The sequence below is a fragment of the Aotus nancymaae genome, unplaced genomic scaffold (assembly GCF_030222135.1).
Source record: "Aotus nancymaae isolate 86718 unplaced genomic scaffold, 86718_ANA_hifiasm-v0.15.2.pri h1tg000007l, whole genome shotgun sequence".
Taxonomy (NCBI): domain Eukaryota; kingdom Metazoa; phylum Chordata; class Mammalia; order Primates; family Aotidae; genus Aotus; species Aotus nancymaae.
This window is the reverse complement of record NW_026988418.1, coordinates 60,245,685-60,263,436: the sequence shown is the minus strand read 5'-3', so window position 1 is coordinate 60,263,436 and position 17,752 is coordinate 60,245,685. Positions and strand designations below refer to the sequence as shown.

Genomic DNA, 17,752 nt, shown 5'->3' with positions numbered 1-17,752 from the left:
AGAGCTTCTGCATTATGGCCCAGAAACTTTCTCCGGTAAGTTTCTCCCTGTTTGTTGCCCATCTCTCTAGGATCATGTACTTTTGTTAACTAATGTAACGGCAAAATAAACTATCAACAGAATAAACACACAATCTATAGAATGGGAGAAAATATTTGCAAAGTGTGCATTTGACAAAGGTCTAATATCCAGAATCTATAAGGAACTTAAACAAATGTATAAGCACAAACCAAAGAACCCTGTTAAAAAGTGGGCAAAGAACTTTTCAAAAGAAGATATAAATGTGGCCAACAAACATATGAAAAAATGCGCAACACCACGAATCATTAGAGAAGTGATATTACCTTTTAATAGAAACTGCAGTAAAGAGAAGTCAAGCATGCCAATGTCATATAGTGAATAAATGGCAGGGCCAAAATTTTATCCAGGTCAGCTTGACATCCTGCCAGATGTGGCCATGTTCCTCAGATAGTCATTCTTTCGCATGTGTAAATTTTATTTAATATCTTAAAAAATCGAAATAAAAAACAATAAAATATTTTGAACTGAACATTTTGTTCTAAATGGCAACAGATGCCATTTACTCTGGATTTATATATAAAAGTTGCCTTTGATTTTTAGATGAGGAGTAATTGCATATATCTTTACATGAACACTTAGGTAAAACTTGAAGCGCTCAAGCCCCAGATAAATTTTTATTCTCAAGACTTACTTAGATGATGAGTATTTTTTGAATTTGATATTTCCCATTCTGTATTTATCTTTTATTAATATTAATAAATAAATATTAACAAGGAATATATTTAAAAGGGTAATTTTATTTTGAAACAGGAGAAAGGAAACTGCGTGCTTCAATAATGTCAGAGTTTACAGGGAAAAATATTGTGAGCTTGTTTGTCTAAATACATTTTATTTGGAGTTCAGTATGAATTTTCAATAGATGTTTTTCAGATAAGAAAGCAGTAAATCAAATACAATTATATAAACAAGAAGATCAGAGGGGATTATCCTGAAGGGTATAAAATGAACCAAGAGCTTTCAGTTTGGACCATCACAGCGTCTGCTCACCAATGCAAAGGTAGGTGTCTATAGTGGAAAGGCTCTATGAAATGAAATGTTCTTTAGTGGTTTTTTTTTTCATTTTCGCAATTTTATCATTTATTAGAAAGTGGCAAATACTGAAAGATAATTTGCTTCAATAGGCTCTAACATTTTAAATTATTGCTCCAAATTGTTTAGTAGAAGGTGAAGGTGAGTGAACTACATACATAAGGATAAGAAAAAAATTTATTGACTTAAAGAAAGAGAAACAATTGGTTAGTTCCTTAAGGAAGGATATTTGATATGCATGGCTTTCTTCTGTTTTCATTTTGATTTAAATATTGTTATCAAATTAATGATATGTGTATTAAATCTTTTGAATTATTGTATTAATGGTTATCTTTTATGAAAATATACTTCTGGGAAATGTTAGAGCAAATTCATTTTTGAGTACCTGCAGGGGTAATGTGCTCTGTATTACAAGTTCTTTTTAGTTATTTAATAGCTAAACCTCCTTTGATAGTGTTCAACACACACACCTGCTTTAGTGAAGTTCCAGGATTGTTCATAGATGGGCAGTTAGTTCTTTTCATAGTAAGGAATTTGGAGAGTAAAAACCAATGAAGGAAATTAGCAGAGCAGAGAGGAAAGTGTTTATTAAGAAAGTAGCATTGGGAGCAAAAATAAGAGGAAAAAAGAGGGGAAAAGAGCGAAAGAAAGAACATATCTTGGAATAAGAAAATATGTTGAGGGTAGGGACGTATATGGTCATGCATCTGAAGAAGGCATCTCATTATTTAGGCCCTGCCTAAAACCATGCCTTCTATGTTTAGGCAGCCAATAAATTATTTATTATGATGTCAGAATAGGCAATTAAGTTGCAAAGATGAGAACTCAGATGACAATAAAGAAGAAACACAGAGGAAGGGATTATCTAATGCTAATTCGTACAGTGTTATATAGTTATATGATCTTATATAGAGCGCCAGGTGTTTCAATGTATTGTTCTTTTTATGACTTTAGCAAGGGACATATGAAAAAATGAAGGCACAACGATATTAAATTGCTCAGTCGCACACAACCACAATTAAATCCTGAAGTAGAATTTAGATCACTAACTCTTATCAATCTTAGCTCCAGAGATCTGACACTAATTTATCGTACAGAATTACAGACTATGTGCTGCAAAGACTTTCATGATCATCTTCGGGTTCTAAGCCTTCCTTGAATAGATAAGAAGGTTGAGGTCCAGAAAGAGTCTGTGGGTGAAGTTTTACTATTTGCAATAAAGAAGTAAAGGAGAAAGAACAGTTCTTGCTTTCTTTACGCCCACAAAGTTGTACAGCTACTGTGGCTGGTAATTTAGCACTTTCATTTTCCACTTTTGTTAGCTTAGAGTTCTACATTTATAGGAGAAACTTCAAAAAATATAGAGTATCCATAGTGAGTATCACAATAACAGGAAAACCAAAACAAATTTTCATCCTACATTTTAAAAAGCGTCAGGTGTACTTGTCACTTTCTATTTTGCAGATGGGGAAATAAGACCTAAATAGATTATATATTTTAGTCACATTCTCATAGATCCATGGAAGAACTCTGTTTCTTAATTTTTAGACCAATTTTTGCATCACCAGGCCACTGTATTTCTTTTCTATAGAATTATAGAGCTAAAAGTTAGAATATGTGAACTTAACTGTTTCCTATAGAAAATACTCAGTAGCTGGCTATCTAAACAAGCAAGAACTATAATGATCATGATGGGTAAGTGTTTTGCATAATATGCTAGTTAGTAATTTTAAGATCCTGCAGAGGATCCTCAAGGTCTGTGTCTCTAAAATACCGGAACCAACTCTGTACCATAGAGGGAGCTCACATTTGAGAAGCACTTGAGAAAGCCAGACTCCATGAGTAAGGAATTTGTATGCTTTTGCTCCTTAACTGAAATATCAAACAACAGGAAACAAAAAACAAAATCAAAACAAACAAAAACAAAAAACCCTAGGAGGAACGTTTGAATATGCAACATTTCATTTAAAAGAATTTGTGAGAAAAACTCCTCTTATTTTAACCTTGAAAAGTTAAGTCATCCTAAAATGGGTTAGTTCACTTTCTTGTGTAATAAGAAGTAAGTAAACATAAATCTTTGATAATTATGGGTCTTAAAGTCATAATTTGGACTCTTTCAGAGCACTAGAACAATTTGTGTTTTTATTATTTGTGTTCATATTAGCTCCTCCACTGGACAGTCATTCCTTTAGGTAAAGGACCATACCTTACCCGTTTGTGTCTGTCAGTGCCTGGTTCAGATGCTCAATATATGTTTATCTAATTTATTTGCAATTCTTATTCTAGGAATAGAAAGTTGGTTGAAATGACCACTAATCTCTGGAATTTGACATTTAAAATAAATCCCTGGTAACCTGCGTAATGTGGTTTTCATGGTTTCTCATAAGTTGACTGAAAAACAAAAATCCTGGTCAACCGAGGCTGACCCTATGAAGCTTCAGTTAACAGAGGTTTTAGTGTATACAGCTTAAAGATGCTGTTAGGATATAACTTACAGATTTGGGAAAACCTTGGTACTTCTGATGATTGAACAAAATGTTTGGTAAATTATAATTTATTTAATAGAACAAGCAAACAAGATTATGTTCACAGACAACAATACTACTCCGTTAAGGTATAGATTTTCTTTACTGACAATGATACTTGAGATGGAAAAAAAAAATCCAAGCACATCTAGCTAGCTGTACAATATTTGTAAGATGAAAAAATCTTCTTAATCTTTGAGGTGATCAACTTACATCCAAAAGTATGAAATTTGATTACCCTTCTTCAGTAGTAGAACTAAAATAATTTGTCATAACATTATCCAGGGATAATGATGTTGATATTGATATCATTATCCCTCTGGATAACTATATTCAATCAATACATATTGATAATGATATCCAATTGATATTGAACAAGTTCTCCATCATGCCAGCTCTATTGAGATTCATGTTCTGTTTCTCCCTGAGGCACTATGAATCCTCTGTTTTCTTTCATGCATCTAAAAATTATTTAATATTCCTGGCTAACCCATAATGGAGCTGTCATCCTTGATTGTATTCTTCTCATTGTGTCAACCTTTCTTTTTTTTTTTTTTGCCTGTTAATCTTTTTGAGAACAAATTACATTCCTCTTTCTTGTAAAATAATCTTTTATTTGTTCCAATTATACATATTTCAACCTTAAAGGGATATCCTAAGGGTCCAGAAGTAAAATCAGGGGGTTCCTAGATTTCTGAGTTAGCCCCTTAACACCAGTGGTCATTTTAGTTGACCTTGTTTGGACCTTATCTTTTTGGTGACTTCTTCGACCAAATGGGTAGAATTATAAGCATGATTATATGCATTGGGATGGTATTGAAGTTTGGTTATACTTTATCTTGGTTTCTTTGCTCTCTCTGATTTTAACCAGTAGGTTGTTTAATTTTGTCTTTGATTTAGCATGGCTGCTGTCTTTCTGATGTCCATGCTTCTTGGCCTTGCGTGTGGGCAAACGATGTCTTTTTGTATTCCAACTGAGTATACAATGCACGTAGAAAGGAGAGAGTGTGCTTATTGCCTAACCATCAACACCACCATCTGTGCTGGATATTGTATGACACGGGTATGTAGTACATGTCACTTCTTTTGGCTGCAAATTATGTAAGCTTTGAAGAAGTCCATTCTTATGTAGAAAGGAAATGAAATAAATCACAACCTCATTTCCCAAACCTAATGGTTATTGGCTCCTTAGAAGCAGAGTACACAGGTTGCAATATTATGTGGATCTACTCAGCACAATGGATATAGATAATTTTGTAACAGTTTTATGTCCCAGATTTACTTAAACCTTATCTTGTTCCTATGATCAAGGATAAAAGAGAGGAGGGTGTCTCTTTTGTCTCTGTAGGATTCAACGTGGTTAAGCTAGTATTGGAGAACGGGGCTAAGGAATTCTTTCCCAGTTGTATTTGTGATGAAGGGATATAAGTGAATTCAGTTTTATGTTTCCATTATCCATACATTTCCTGAAGTCCTGTCACATTATGGTCTCTTTTTTGCTCTTTCCTCAGGATATCAATGGCAAACTGTTTCTTCCCAAATACGCTCTGTCCCAGGATGTTTGCACATATAGAGACTTCATCTACAGGACTGTAGAAATACCAGGATGCCCACTTCACGTTGCTCCCTATTTTTCTTATCCTGTTGCTTTAAGCTGTGAGTGTGGCAAGTGCAATACTGACTATAGTGACTGTATACATGAGGCCATCAAGACAAACTACTGTACCAAACCTCAGAAGTCTTATCTGGTGGGATTTTCTGTCTAACTTTACTAGTGATATAATTTGCAATTTGGTTAAATGTGCTTGCCTGAAATAAAGCTAATAAAAATGTTATGTTTCACAATATCTTGTATTCGAGTACTATTTAAACCATACCCATACCTAACAGGCGTTAGTGAGCTTAAGGGGTTTTAGAAGAAAACGTGAATGAATGGGCCTTCTAAGCTCAGATGAATGATAGTTTTCACGTGAAAGAGCAGAGTAGAGGTAAAATGGAAAACAGGGATATGAAATGCCAAAAAGCTCGCCTCGAGCAGGCTCTCCTAACAGAGGGCCAGAAGGTTTCTATGACTTAGAAAGTAAATGTGGGACCACTACACAGTTATGAAGAGAGAGTAATGTAATCAAAAGCTGAAGGCATACATGGCGTCAGGGTACTAGAGCCACCTACTTCCAAGGCTAGAAGCAGGGCTGGTATGGAGGTGGGGAATAAGGAGCATGTGGAATCTACAATGCGGTGGTTTATCCTAGTCATTCAAATGCACTGGATAAAACTCCACCAAAACTCAGAAGTCTAGGAACTCTTCTCTTTAATTAATTACTCTGGTGGGCCAATTGACCTATGAAAGTTATACCCCCAAAAGTCAGTTTACAAAGCCTAGAAAAGAGGCCACGATCATTTTACATGTGGAAGTCTAAATCCTTCATAGTCCTTCAAGTAATAGGAGATGCTTTTCAGCATTTATACCAAAAGCAACTGGTGCTGTTTTGACTTTTAATATAATGAAAAACCAATATTATTATGAAAGGTTTTAGGGATGGGGGAAAGTGCAAAGGGATTTGAGAGAGTAGAATTATCCTAAATTCTAATCTAAACCTTCATCAATATTGAAACACTGTTTTCTGGTAAGTGTGCTTGGTAAGCAGCTGTTTATTTTTCTTTTCCTTCCTTAGATACTCTTTCATGAGAATTTGGTTTCAACAGATGATTGAAGTGAGACAGACCTAGTGCCCTGTAGACTAGCTCTCAAAAAGATGATATATCCTCTATTTGTCCATTCCTTTTCATTCACACTGCCCCCACCAAGGTGAAAAATCAGTTGTCGGTGGGGCCAGTTGCCTTTGCTATATTCTACAGCCACCAGTTAAATTCAGCTAGGCATATTGTAAATGTCTGTATGCTGACAGTGCATGGGGTGGGTGGAGGAGGGTGGTGATGGTGGTGGTGGGGTCCTGCAGATGGATTAGTACAATGGGGAGGGAATAGATGTGTATTTACATGCAGAAGTCAGAACCCACATTATTTTTACTTTAATATCTGAAGTTGATATTTACATGGTCTCCATATATTAATCTAGGGTTTTGGGTTCTCATATCAGTTGATAACATGGACATTTAAAGCTGCATACCACTTAAAATTGTATACCATATATAGATCTTTGATTAATAACTGAAAAGTCTAATGTTCAAATCTAACTGGTACTAGTCACACATGCCTTCATGGATTCTGAGAAAGTTTTTTCAAGGATTTGAACTATGGAAAGGCCAAGGGCTTTAGGGAGGCCCCTTATAAATAGTCCAGATCAGAAGAAGACATGACTTAAATGGGCTTGCTCAACCTGCAGGGAGGAAGCTAGGCCTGGACATGGGTGTGGTGGGCCTGTCCCATCATGAGCAGCAGAATATTAGATTGGGCACATCAGAGACAACTTGTTTCCTCCCACTGATGGCAGTCCACCTGTAATATGAATTACAGATGGTCTCTGACTTACAATGGTTTGACTTATGATTTTTCAACTTTACGATGGGTTTATCTGGATGTAACCCCATCACAAGTCAAGGAGTTTAATACATCTTTGTATTAAACTATTCTTGACAGTGGAGCTGTCCAAGGCAAAGAATTCTTAGTATAGCACATAGGCATTGGAATGACCAACAATTTGCATCAATTGGATCCAGAAACTCAGGCATATGGAAATAGTTTGTTTCGGAGGATCTTGGTGTTCTTTGGGTTTAAGAGAGGGAGAATGAATAGAGAGATTAGAAATGGGAAGGTGAAGAATCATTGCTTGTATAATCAGAGAAAGATGGAAACTGGAACATCTTCTGAGGGGATCATTAAATTCAACCTAACGTTTAAAGGAGTCAATTCTTGGCAGAGGAAATTTGAGACTAGCTGCTTTTTTAAAAAAGTCTTTCTTATTCCTCATTTGACTCTGAAATATAAAAGGAAATTAGTAATAAAAACTCTCCTTTATAAGGAAATTGCTTTCTTTAAAAAAAAATGAGCAAGACTGAGTTTCAGTGCAATAAAAATTATTTTATAAAGGCAACTTCCACTCTGTTGTTCACTGTTGGGTTCTTCCCTACTTGCTCATCTCTCCGGGTTAACTCCCACTTATAAGACCACTCCGTCTCACTTTCTCTACTTCTGCTATCCTCCTTCTACCTGCTGCTTCTGCTTGCTTAGCATCTCCATGTCCTTTCTTCTGATGGATGCATGTTGATTTCCCTCTCCAGTTTGAGTTCAAGTGGTTTCAGTGGGGATGATGAGGGTGGGTGTGCTACTAGACTCAACCAAACCTGGACTATTTCTTAGAAAGAGAAGTGGTTGGCCTATTGGGGTTCCTAAACTGATAGAATGTGAGCCTGCAGTTGCTGCTGGCCATGTTTGGCATCCCTTGGAAACTGCTAGCTCTCCAACCTAGTGGAGAGCACGAGAGACTGAGGAGAGAGAGACCTGTTGATATCATTTGAGCCTAACCTGAAGCTGGCTTCACCCCTTAGAAGAAGCCATAACTTCCCTTTTCTGCCCCGTTAGAGCTGGGTTTCTGACACTTGCAACTGAGAAGTTCTGATGGATTCAGCATCTTTCCCATTAGTTTCAGAAGATGCTCCTAATTCCATTCCTCATCTCCCCTAGGACCTTGCTATTTGCTTTTGTATTTTCTTTTGCTTCCTCTTTCTTGATTCCTTCTTTTCACTATGAAGCATCCTTAAATCTCTTCCCATCATAAAAAAAAGAAAGGGCAAAAAACAAAATTTAAAAAACCCCTCTCTTGATCCTCTGCAACCATCTAGTTATTTGCCCGCTCTCTCCTTGAGTTCTTATTTCAAGTATTTTTTTTTTGGTGTGTGAAAGAGCCCACTACACTAACCAACTACTTCCTCACGTCTCATTCTCTTCACAATCATTATAATTTGTCTTCCAATATTATCCCCTCTTGAAACTGTTTTCAGTAAGGTAAACAATGACTTGCTATAGGCCAATATACAAGACAACGGTTAGTCCCAATCTGCCCTGACCTCCCTTCTTCCCTAGAGAGCCCAGTGGTGCTCACGTATCTGGATTCACAAGGCAATACATGTTATTGTAGCAGACTTGCCAATGCACCACAACGATTTAGTTTAGTTGTTTTTAGGTAGGGCCCAGAGTTCTTTGTCTTACAACCAAGAAAATTAAGGAGCATGAACACTAGGTGAAGATGAAGCAAAAGTTTAATAAGTGAAAGGAGAAACTCTCCACAGAGGAGCAGGGGCCTGAAAGAGGGTTGCCATTCTACAGTCGAATACAAGGGCTTTTATAAACAGGCTAGCAAGGCAAGATATTTCATTTACATAAGGTGTGAAAAAATGGTTGGACTAGGCATTTCATTTGCACAAGGCACAAATTCCTGACAGTTCCTCCCTGTCCTTTTAGTGCACATGTGGACTCACAGCCTAAGTTACTCGGTTACTCAGTTTCCCTTACTGTGCATGTGTAAGGGGGTGGAATTCTCCATTGCGGATGTGCCAGGTCCTGTGTTACTCCTCTTGGGCATGTTTCAAGCAAGCCCCCTCCCCTCTCCCCTGTGCAAACTCCCTTATCTGAATATGTTCAAAAAAGGAAAGGAATGTGCTCACTGAAGCCTCCAGTGTGTACGTGACCCTTGCTAATTACACAGAAGGCATCTTCATGGTGGACCTTTCCTCCTTGTCTATGCTTGCAGCCTGATCTTTCAGGCTGTTCCTTTGTTAGACAAAAGGAATTCTATGGAGGACTTATCCTAGCTATCTGCCTAACGGGTTCCCTTCTCTCTCTTCCCTCATTATGGCATTTATAATCAATCTTAAGACGAAATCCTTGGGGGGTGGGGAGTTGGGGAGAGATAGCATGGGGAAAAATGCCAGGTATAGGTGATGCGGAGGAAGGCAGCAAATCACACTGCCATGTGTGTGTACCTATGCAACAATCTTGCATGTTCTTCACATGTACCCCAAAACCTAAAATGCAATAACAACAAAAAGATGAAATCCACATTTTCTCCTTTTTTCATATGTTTTCTTTCTACTCTCCTTCTCCAAGATGACTCAAAATCTATGCCATGGTCTTTAGCAGTCAGCAGTAACGCAGGTCTGGACTGTACTTTGGCTTGGTGATTTTGCTTGATTTTGCACGGATGAAGATTCTAAACTTTGTGAAAGATGGGCCAGTGTGATGATAACTATATGTGTCGTATTGACACTTTAGACATTGTTAAATGTACAGCATATGAGAAACTTGGGTTTGTATTAATTCAGCCTTGGATGTCCTAAGAATTTATACTCATTAAAGACAGTTTTGATGGCAACTGTTAAAGAAACACAGGCAGCTAAGAGATACTCCCCAGATTTAGATTAAGAAATAGGTGGGGAGCAAATAATTGTTCTGGGCTTTTAACTTATTAAGTAAGTTTAAAACTTTCTTGCTGGGGATTTAATCATATAAGCTGGCTTATCTTGCTCAAATATGGGCATTACCACTCTTATATTGATTCCTATGGTTTTAGTCCAGACTTATTTTCCTGAGCTTCAGGGCCATATTTTTAGTGCCTGTTTATATTTCCTCATGAGTATCCTATAATCATCTGCACGCCATGTCATCATCACAACCTGCTTTTCCTCCCGTGCACCACTATCTTCTACCTGCCAAGTCGGGGACCTGGGAATGATTCCAGATTCCTCTTTTTCTCTTATCCCTCGCATCCAATTCTTCTTAAGTCTGTCTACTTCTTGTAGGGTTACCAGTACATTAATTATAAATCTTCCTGCCTCTGGTGTTTGCCATCCTGCAATTCTTCATGTTAAGACTGAGTTATTTTTGAAAGGTTCAAGTTTAGTTTTGTAACTCACTGTGAAAAATTTTCCCCATGGCCTCAGGACAAGGATAACACTCAAGTCCACTCTAATAGGACTGTTTATCTCCTCCGCACCTGATTCATTTTCTTTGAATGTTTCCATGCCTTTTCTGTTTCAGGTTCTTCTTGCTATTCCACAGCAATCCCCTTTTCTTCTTCTACTCCTACTACTTTTGACTTGGCTAATAGTATGGGTTCTTTAGGACTCAGTTTAGAGGCCCCAGCATTCAGGAAGGTTCTCTCTTGACCACTTTCCCCAAGGTTGAATGGAGCCACTCTGAGCTAATGATTATCATAGCACTTATCTAAGGTAATATGCTTGCTTGCTTTTTCCCACAATAAGCTCCTTGACAGCAGAGACTTGTCTTGCCCATGTTAGCATATCAATATTCTTAAAAAGAATTTTTCCAAATGTACAAAATAGTAACCCCCAAACAAAGTGAAAAACCAATCAAATATTAGTGTGGGTTTTATCTTATAAGGTAGAGTAGGCCCAGAGAAAAATATAAGGACTCTAGCTATGGCTACTGAAATCGAGTCTTTGAATTCAAGTAGAATTGGGAAAGGTATCAAAAGCTATTCATTAATTCTACAAATAAATGTGTTCAAATGGGTAATTGGTATTATACTGAAATATCTTCAGTTATGCGTCATTTCTAGAAAACTGTTTGACTTATAATTAGCAAAAAACTTTCCTCGGCCAGGTGCAGTGGCTCATGCCTGTAACCCCAGAACTTTGGGAGGCCGAGGTGGGCAGATCACCTGTGGTCAGGAGTTTGAGACCAGCCTGGCCAACATGGCAAAACCCCGTTTCTACTAAAAATACTAAAATTAGCCAGGCATGGTGGTGCATGCCTGTAGTCTCAGTTAGCTACTTAGGAGGCTGAGGGAGGAGAACTGCTTGAACCCAGGAGGTGGAGGTTGCAGTAAGCCAAGATTGTGCCACTGCACTCCAGCCTAAGCAACAGAGCAAGACTCCATCTCAAAAAATGAAAACAAAAACAAAAGCTCTCTCCTTATCAGAATATTAACATAATTACAACAGATAATATTCATTAGTTGCCAGGTATGCTAGGCACTTTATACTGGTAATTTATTTTAGATTTTTTTCATTTAGTATAAGAACATCACAAATTATACAGACCATGCTGCGTCCTGCCACAAACAATTACCAAAGCTTGGAAGGACTTCTGACACGTTAGCTAAAAACTTCATGAAGTCAGCAGAGATTATGCTTTGCAAGATTCTGGACACGTTACTTCTGTTCTTCATGCTTCCCCTGTCCCTGGAAGATAAGCCATTTCAACAGTGGATTCCTGGAATATATTTAGCCTTTGTTGTTAAAATGAGGATATTAAAAAAAATCATTTTGCATTAGTGAAGTCTTTTTACCTTTCAAAAGAAACTTACATATAATAGCTTACCGGTACATGTCATAGTCAAAAATGAAGGGTCGTGATGAAAAAAAGTAGAAATCTTTTGTCCCTCTTAAAATATAACTTAACATAAAGTTGCTTTAGATGAGCCCAAACTAAGATGATGTAGTTAATCTACTAGCTTTGAAAGCCATGAGTATTCTTTCCCAGGGGTGGGGAAAATGAAGTTGTTGAAACTGAGGAGCTAGTGGTCAAAGAGGATGTCTAAGGGGCCATGAACTAGGAACGCTGGGGCGTGGTGCATCTACTAAAGGTCCAGCGGCTTTCCCAGTGGCCATGAAAATTGCACTTTACCCAGGACAGGAGGGTACCTCTTCCTTTTAATCTTTGATAAACTTGTTTCAGAAGGGAAAACATGCTATCTCCTTCACTGCCATCTTCCTACCAGCCTCATTCTCACCCGGCTAATTCTATAAACACTGCTCACAGGGTAAGGAGAACAATCATTGTTGCTGACTGCATGGGGAACCACATTGGACCTTGCATCAGTGTGCAATTTTACAGCTTGAACCATGGATAACAAAGGAGCTATTCTGGAGAAAAGAGGTACAATATACATGAAAAATACTAATTAAAATACAACTATAGTCTATCCTCAGTATCTGTGGGTTCTGCCCCTGTGGGTTTAACCAACTATAGATTGAAATAGTTTGGATCAAGAAAAAAAAAAAAAAAAAGAATGGTTGCATCTGTACTGAACATATCTAAAATTTTTTCTTATTATTCCCTAAACAATAGAGTATAACAACTATTTACGCAGCATTTACTTTAAATTGTGTAAATCAATAATCTAGAAATGATTTTAAGTATATGGGAGGAGCTAGGAAGTGGGGCAAGTTGCCAGAATAGAACCCTGCAGTGATTGTGCACCCTGCCCGTAGGAACATCAAATTGAACAACCATCTACAAAATAAAGCGCCTTCAAAAGAACTAAAAAATCAGGCAAGAGATCACAGCATTTGGTTTTAAAAGAGTAACAGGAAAAGACACATTAAAGGGGGTAGGCAGGACAGCACTGCATTGCCTACACTACGCCATTTTCAGCCCCAGGCAGTGCAGCACAGAGAGAGAATCTGTGTGCTTAGTGGAGGGGGAGCAAAATATGAGCGATTTTGCATTGGAACTCAGAGCTGCTCTGACACAGTAGAATACACCACCAGGCAGAGTTTCTCTGATGCTCAAGAAGGGAGCATTTCAACCAGTCCTGGAACAGAGGGGAATCTTTTGGAGCAGGAGGAGGAACACAAGTCACAGCTGGCTTCACTACAGGCTGGCTAAAGTGGTCTGGGGCTCCAGATAGATGCAAGTGGCAGTTAGGTCACAGGGACTCTCATCTTTGGGCAAACCCTGGTGTTGCACTGGTCTTGGAGGCAGTGGGATTGGGATGCCACCTGGTACAACACCAGCTGCAGCAGCCACGAGAATGCTGATGTCATCCCACCCTAATTCCATGGAGCGCAGCAAGGAGGGAGACTCCTGCGTCGGGGAACAAAAGGTTGAAGTACAGGGTAGTTTGTCTTGCAACTGGGTTCCAGCGCAGTCACAGTAAAACAAAGCACCTAGCAGAATCTTGAAGCCCCTATTTCTAGGCCACTGCTTCTGGACCATATTCATAAACCCATTCCAGAACAGGAGGGAATCCACTGCCCTGGCAGGACAGACCCAAGTCTTGGCTGACTTTACCATCTGCTGACTAAAGTGGCCTTGGGCCTTGAATAAACACCAGTGCAGTCAGACAACAGAAGTAGCAGCCATTGGCCGTGTGTGTCCCAGTACTATGCTGGTTTGGGAAGTCATGGGTATCAGATGCAACTCCATGCACTGCCAGCTGCAAAGGCCACAGAGTGCTTGCATCACCCCTCCCACAGCACCAGGTGGCCAACCCTAGAGAGGGACTCCTGCTTGGGGGAGAGAGAGGGAAGAGAGGGAGGAACTTTTCCTGTGAATCCAGGGAATTTCCTTATTTCCCCCAAGTCCATCAGGGATGAATAGCCAGGAATCTACAAAGAATTTTAGTGTACCTGGGCTTTGGACACCCTCTAGTGGTGAAATCGCTGTAATGATACAGCATTACTGAACTCAAGACTCAGTGCCCTTTGAATTCCTGGAAGGCCTTCTGAAGAAGGATGAGTATAAACAAGGCCAGACTATGAAGACTAGAATAAATACCTAACTCTTCAATTCCAAGACATCAATGAGCATCTAAAAGCATCCAGCACAAAACTTCAGGAAAATATGACCTCACCAGACAGACTAAGTAAGGGGCCAATGACCAACACTGGAGTGGTGGAGATATGTGATATCTTACTTAGCAAATTCAAAATAGATGTTTTGAGGAAGCTCAATGAACTTTAAGAAAACTGACAGAAATAATTCAGAAATTTATTAAAGACATTTAACAAAGAGATTGAAATAATTAAAAAAAAAAAAAAAAAGAAATAGAACTCCTGCAGCTGAAAAGTACAATTGATTAACCAAAAAAAGCATCATCAGAGTGTCTCAACAGCAGAACTGATCAAGCAGAAGAAAAAATTAGTGATTTCAAAGACAGGCTATTTGAAAATTCAAAGTCAGAGGAGAAAAAAGCAAAAAGATGGAAGTACACGAATGAGAGCTGGAAAATAGCCACAAAAGGACAAACCTAAGAGCTACTGGCTTAAAGAGGAAGTAGAGAAAAAGATGGGGTAGAAAGTTTATTCAAAGAAATAATAATAAATGACTTTCTAAACCTAAAGAAGGTTATGCATATCCAGGCACAAGAAGGCTAAAGAACAGCAAGCACATTCAACCCAAATGAGACTACCCCAAGCTACACAGTAGTCACACTCTCAAAGGTAAAGGATGAAGAAAGAATTCTAAAAGCAGCAAGAGCTGCTTTTCTTTAGAAGCAAATAACATATAAAGGAGCCCCAATATGTCTGGCAGCAGATTTCTGAGCAGAAACCTTACAGGCCAGGAGGGAGTGGGATGACATATTCAAAGTGCTGAAGGAAAAAGCTTTCGACTGAGAATTCTGTACCCAGAAAAGCTATCCTTCAAGCATGAAGGAGAAATAAAGACTCTGCCAAACAAACAAAAGCTGAGGGAGTTCATGACCACCAGATCTAACTTACAAAAGATGCTAAAAGGAGTTCTTTAATCTGAAAGAATAGAATGCCAAAGTGTGACAAGAAATCATCTGAAGGTGTAAAGCTCATTAGTAAAAGTAAATACACAAATTCAGAATATTCTCATACAGTAATTGTGGTGAGTAAACCACTCATATCTCTGGTATGAAGACTAAAAAACAAATCTATCAAAAATATGAAAATCTTTGCGAGATAAGCAACACAAAGCTGGGTGCAGTGGCTCATACCTGTAATCCCAGCACTCTGGGAGTCCAAGGTGGGTGGATCACTTGAGGTCAGGAGTTTGAGACAAGCCTGCCCAACATGGTGAAACCCCGTTTCCACTAAAAATACAAAAAAATTTAGGCAGGTATGGTGGCAGGAACCTGTAATCCCAGCTACTAGGAAGGCTGAGGCAGGAAAACAGCTTGAACTCAGGAGGCAGAGGTTGCAGTGAGCTGAGATTGTGCCACTGCACTCAAGCCTGGGTGACAAAGTGAGATTACGTCTCAAAAAAAAAAAAAAAAAGAGATAAGCAACATAAAAAGTTATAAATGGAGACAATAGAAAGTCAGAAAGTAGGGGAAGATGGAGCTAAGATGTAGAATTTTTTAGTTTTTTTCTAAAAACAACTACAAACTTGTTTGTTTGCTTCTTTTCTCTGTATTCAAAGTTATCAGTTTAAAACAAGTTATTAAACTATAAGATATTTTTTGTCTGTAACAATCACAAAGCAAAAACCTATCATAGATACAGTAAAAATAAAAAGCAAGAAATTAAAATGTAACACCAGAGAAAATAACCACAGAGAAAGACAGTAAGAATAAAATAAAGGACTTAAAAGCCAGAAAACAAATAACAAAATGGCAATAGTGTTTACCCATCATTAATTACATTGAATGTAAACATGGACCAAATTCTCCAATTTAAAAGACACAGAGTGACTGAATGAATGAAAAAACAAGACCCATCACTTTGTCTCTTTTTAAGTCAGAAACTCTAAAAAGAGACAAAGAAGGTGACATTCTATAATGGTAAAGGGATCATTCTGCAAGAGGATATAACAAATGTAAATAAAATTGTACCCAATGTCAGAGCACAAAGGGACAGATAGAGTCCATTACAATAATAGTAGGGAACCTCAAAACCCAACTTTCGCCAATGGATAGATCATATAGAGAGACAATTAAAAAAAAAACGTGAAAAGTAAACTATACTTTAGACCAAATGGACATAACTGACATTTTTAGAACATTCATCCTACACTACCGAATACACATTCTTCTCACCAGCACATGAAAACATTCTCCAGGAAAGACAACATGCAAGGTCATAAAACAAGTCTCAACAAACTAAAAACATTGAAATAATACCAAATATCTATTCAGGCTGCAATGGAATAAAATCTAGAAATCAATAACAAGAACATCGAAAATTGAACAAATACATAAAAATTAAACAACATGCTCCTGAATGGCCAATGAGTCAATGAAAAAATTAAGAATATTTTTAAAATTCTTGAAACAAATGAAAATAGAAATACAGCATAGCAAACCTATGGAGTACAGCAAAAGTCATATTAAGAAGGAAGTTTATAGTAATAAATACCTATATCAAAAAGGCAAGACTTCAAGTAACACTCTAATGATGTACCTTAAAGAACTAGAAAAGCAAGAACAAACCAAATCCCAAATTAGTAGAAGAAATAATAAAAACCAGAGTAGAGATAAATAAAATGAACACTAAAACACAATGCAAAAGAGCAACAAAATGAAAAATTAATTTTTTTAAAAGATAAAAAAATGACAAACTTTAGCTAGACTAATTCGGAAAAAAGACTCAAGTAAATAAGAGGCAAAAAAGGAGACATTGCAACTGACACCACAGTAATACAAAAGATCATTAGAGACTTTTGTACTATACGCCGATAAATTGAAAAACCTAGAAAAAAATGAATAAATTTCTAAATACATATAATTTACCATGATTGAGCCATGAAGAAGAAACCTGAACAGATTAATAACAAGTAATAAGACAAAAGCAGTAATAAATGACACCCATCAAAGAAAAACCCAGGACTTGATGGCTTTACTGCCAAATTTTACCAAATATTTAAAGAACTAACACCAATTCTACTAAAATTATTCCCCCAAATTGGACAGCTCATTTTATGAGTCCAGTATTACTCTGATAGCTATACCAGATAAAAATATAACAACAAAGAAAATGACAGACCAATATTCCTAATAAACATAGATGCAAAAATATTCAACAAAGTACTAGCAAACAGAATTTAACAACACATTAAAAAGATCATTCACCATGATCAATTAATTGGGATTCATCTCAGGGATGCAAGGATGATTCAACATACACAAATCAATACACATGACAAATCACATTAATAGTAACAAGGACAAAAACCACATGAACATTTGAATAGATACTGAAAAGGCATTTGCTAAAATGAAGTATCCTTCATGATAAAAACTCTCAACAAACTGGTGACATAAGGAACATACCTTGCAACATTAAAAGCCATATAAGATAAAACCACAGCTAACATAATATTGAGCATGGAAAAATTAAAAATTAAAAGTCTTTTCTTCCTTCCCTTCCTTCCTTCCCTTCCTTCCTTCCCTTCTTTCCTTCCTTCCCTCCCTCCCTCTCTCCCTCCCTCTCTCTCTTTCTTTTTTT

At 37.5% G+C, this 17,752-nt stretch overlaps 2 protein-coding genes across 3 annotated transcripts in view; one reads left to right on the top strand and one right to left on the bottom strand.

The window, feature by feature from the left end:
• Positions 1 to 798: 798 nt before the first annotated feature.
• TSPAN2 (tetraspanin 2) overlaps positions 799 to 17,752 on the bottom strand; it is a 63,746-nt gene continuing 46,792 nt past the window's right edge. For both annotated transcript variants that reach the window (XM_021672712.2, XM_012466662.3), the window contains one exon: positions 799 to 11,797. Coding sequence is in view for 1 of the 2 variants with exons in the window: in XM_012466662.3 (XP_012322085.1) it covers positions 11,768 to 11,797 (30 nt within the window). In the remaining variant the exon portion in view is untranslated. The remainder of the gene's footprint in view (positions 11,798 to 17,752) is intronic.
• On the top strand, positions 4,442 to 5,401 carry TSHB (thyroid stimulating hormone subunit beta). Its single transcript, XM_012466659.3, has 2 exons — positions 4,442 to 4,698; positions 5,147 to 5,401. Exons 1-2 carry the CDS (start codon positions 4,537 to 4,539, stop codon positions 5,399 to 5,401), a joined length of 417 nt encoding a protein of 138 aa, XP_012322082.1. The 5' UTR covers positions 4,442 to 4,536.

What these genes read in the sequence shown, in the direction of transcription:
- TSHB (XM_012466659.3), top strand. Translation starts at nt 4,537, where the DNA reads ATGGCTGCTGTCTTTCTGATGTCCATGCTTCTTGGCCTTGCGTGTGGG. An exon ending in CTGGATATTGTATGACACGG is followed by an intron (nt 4,699 to 5,146) that starts GTATGTAGTACA and finishes CTCTTTCCTCAG; the next exon opens with GATATCAATGGCAAACTGTT.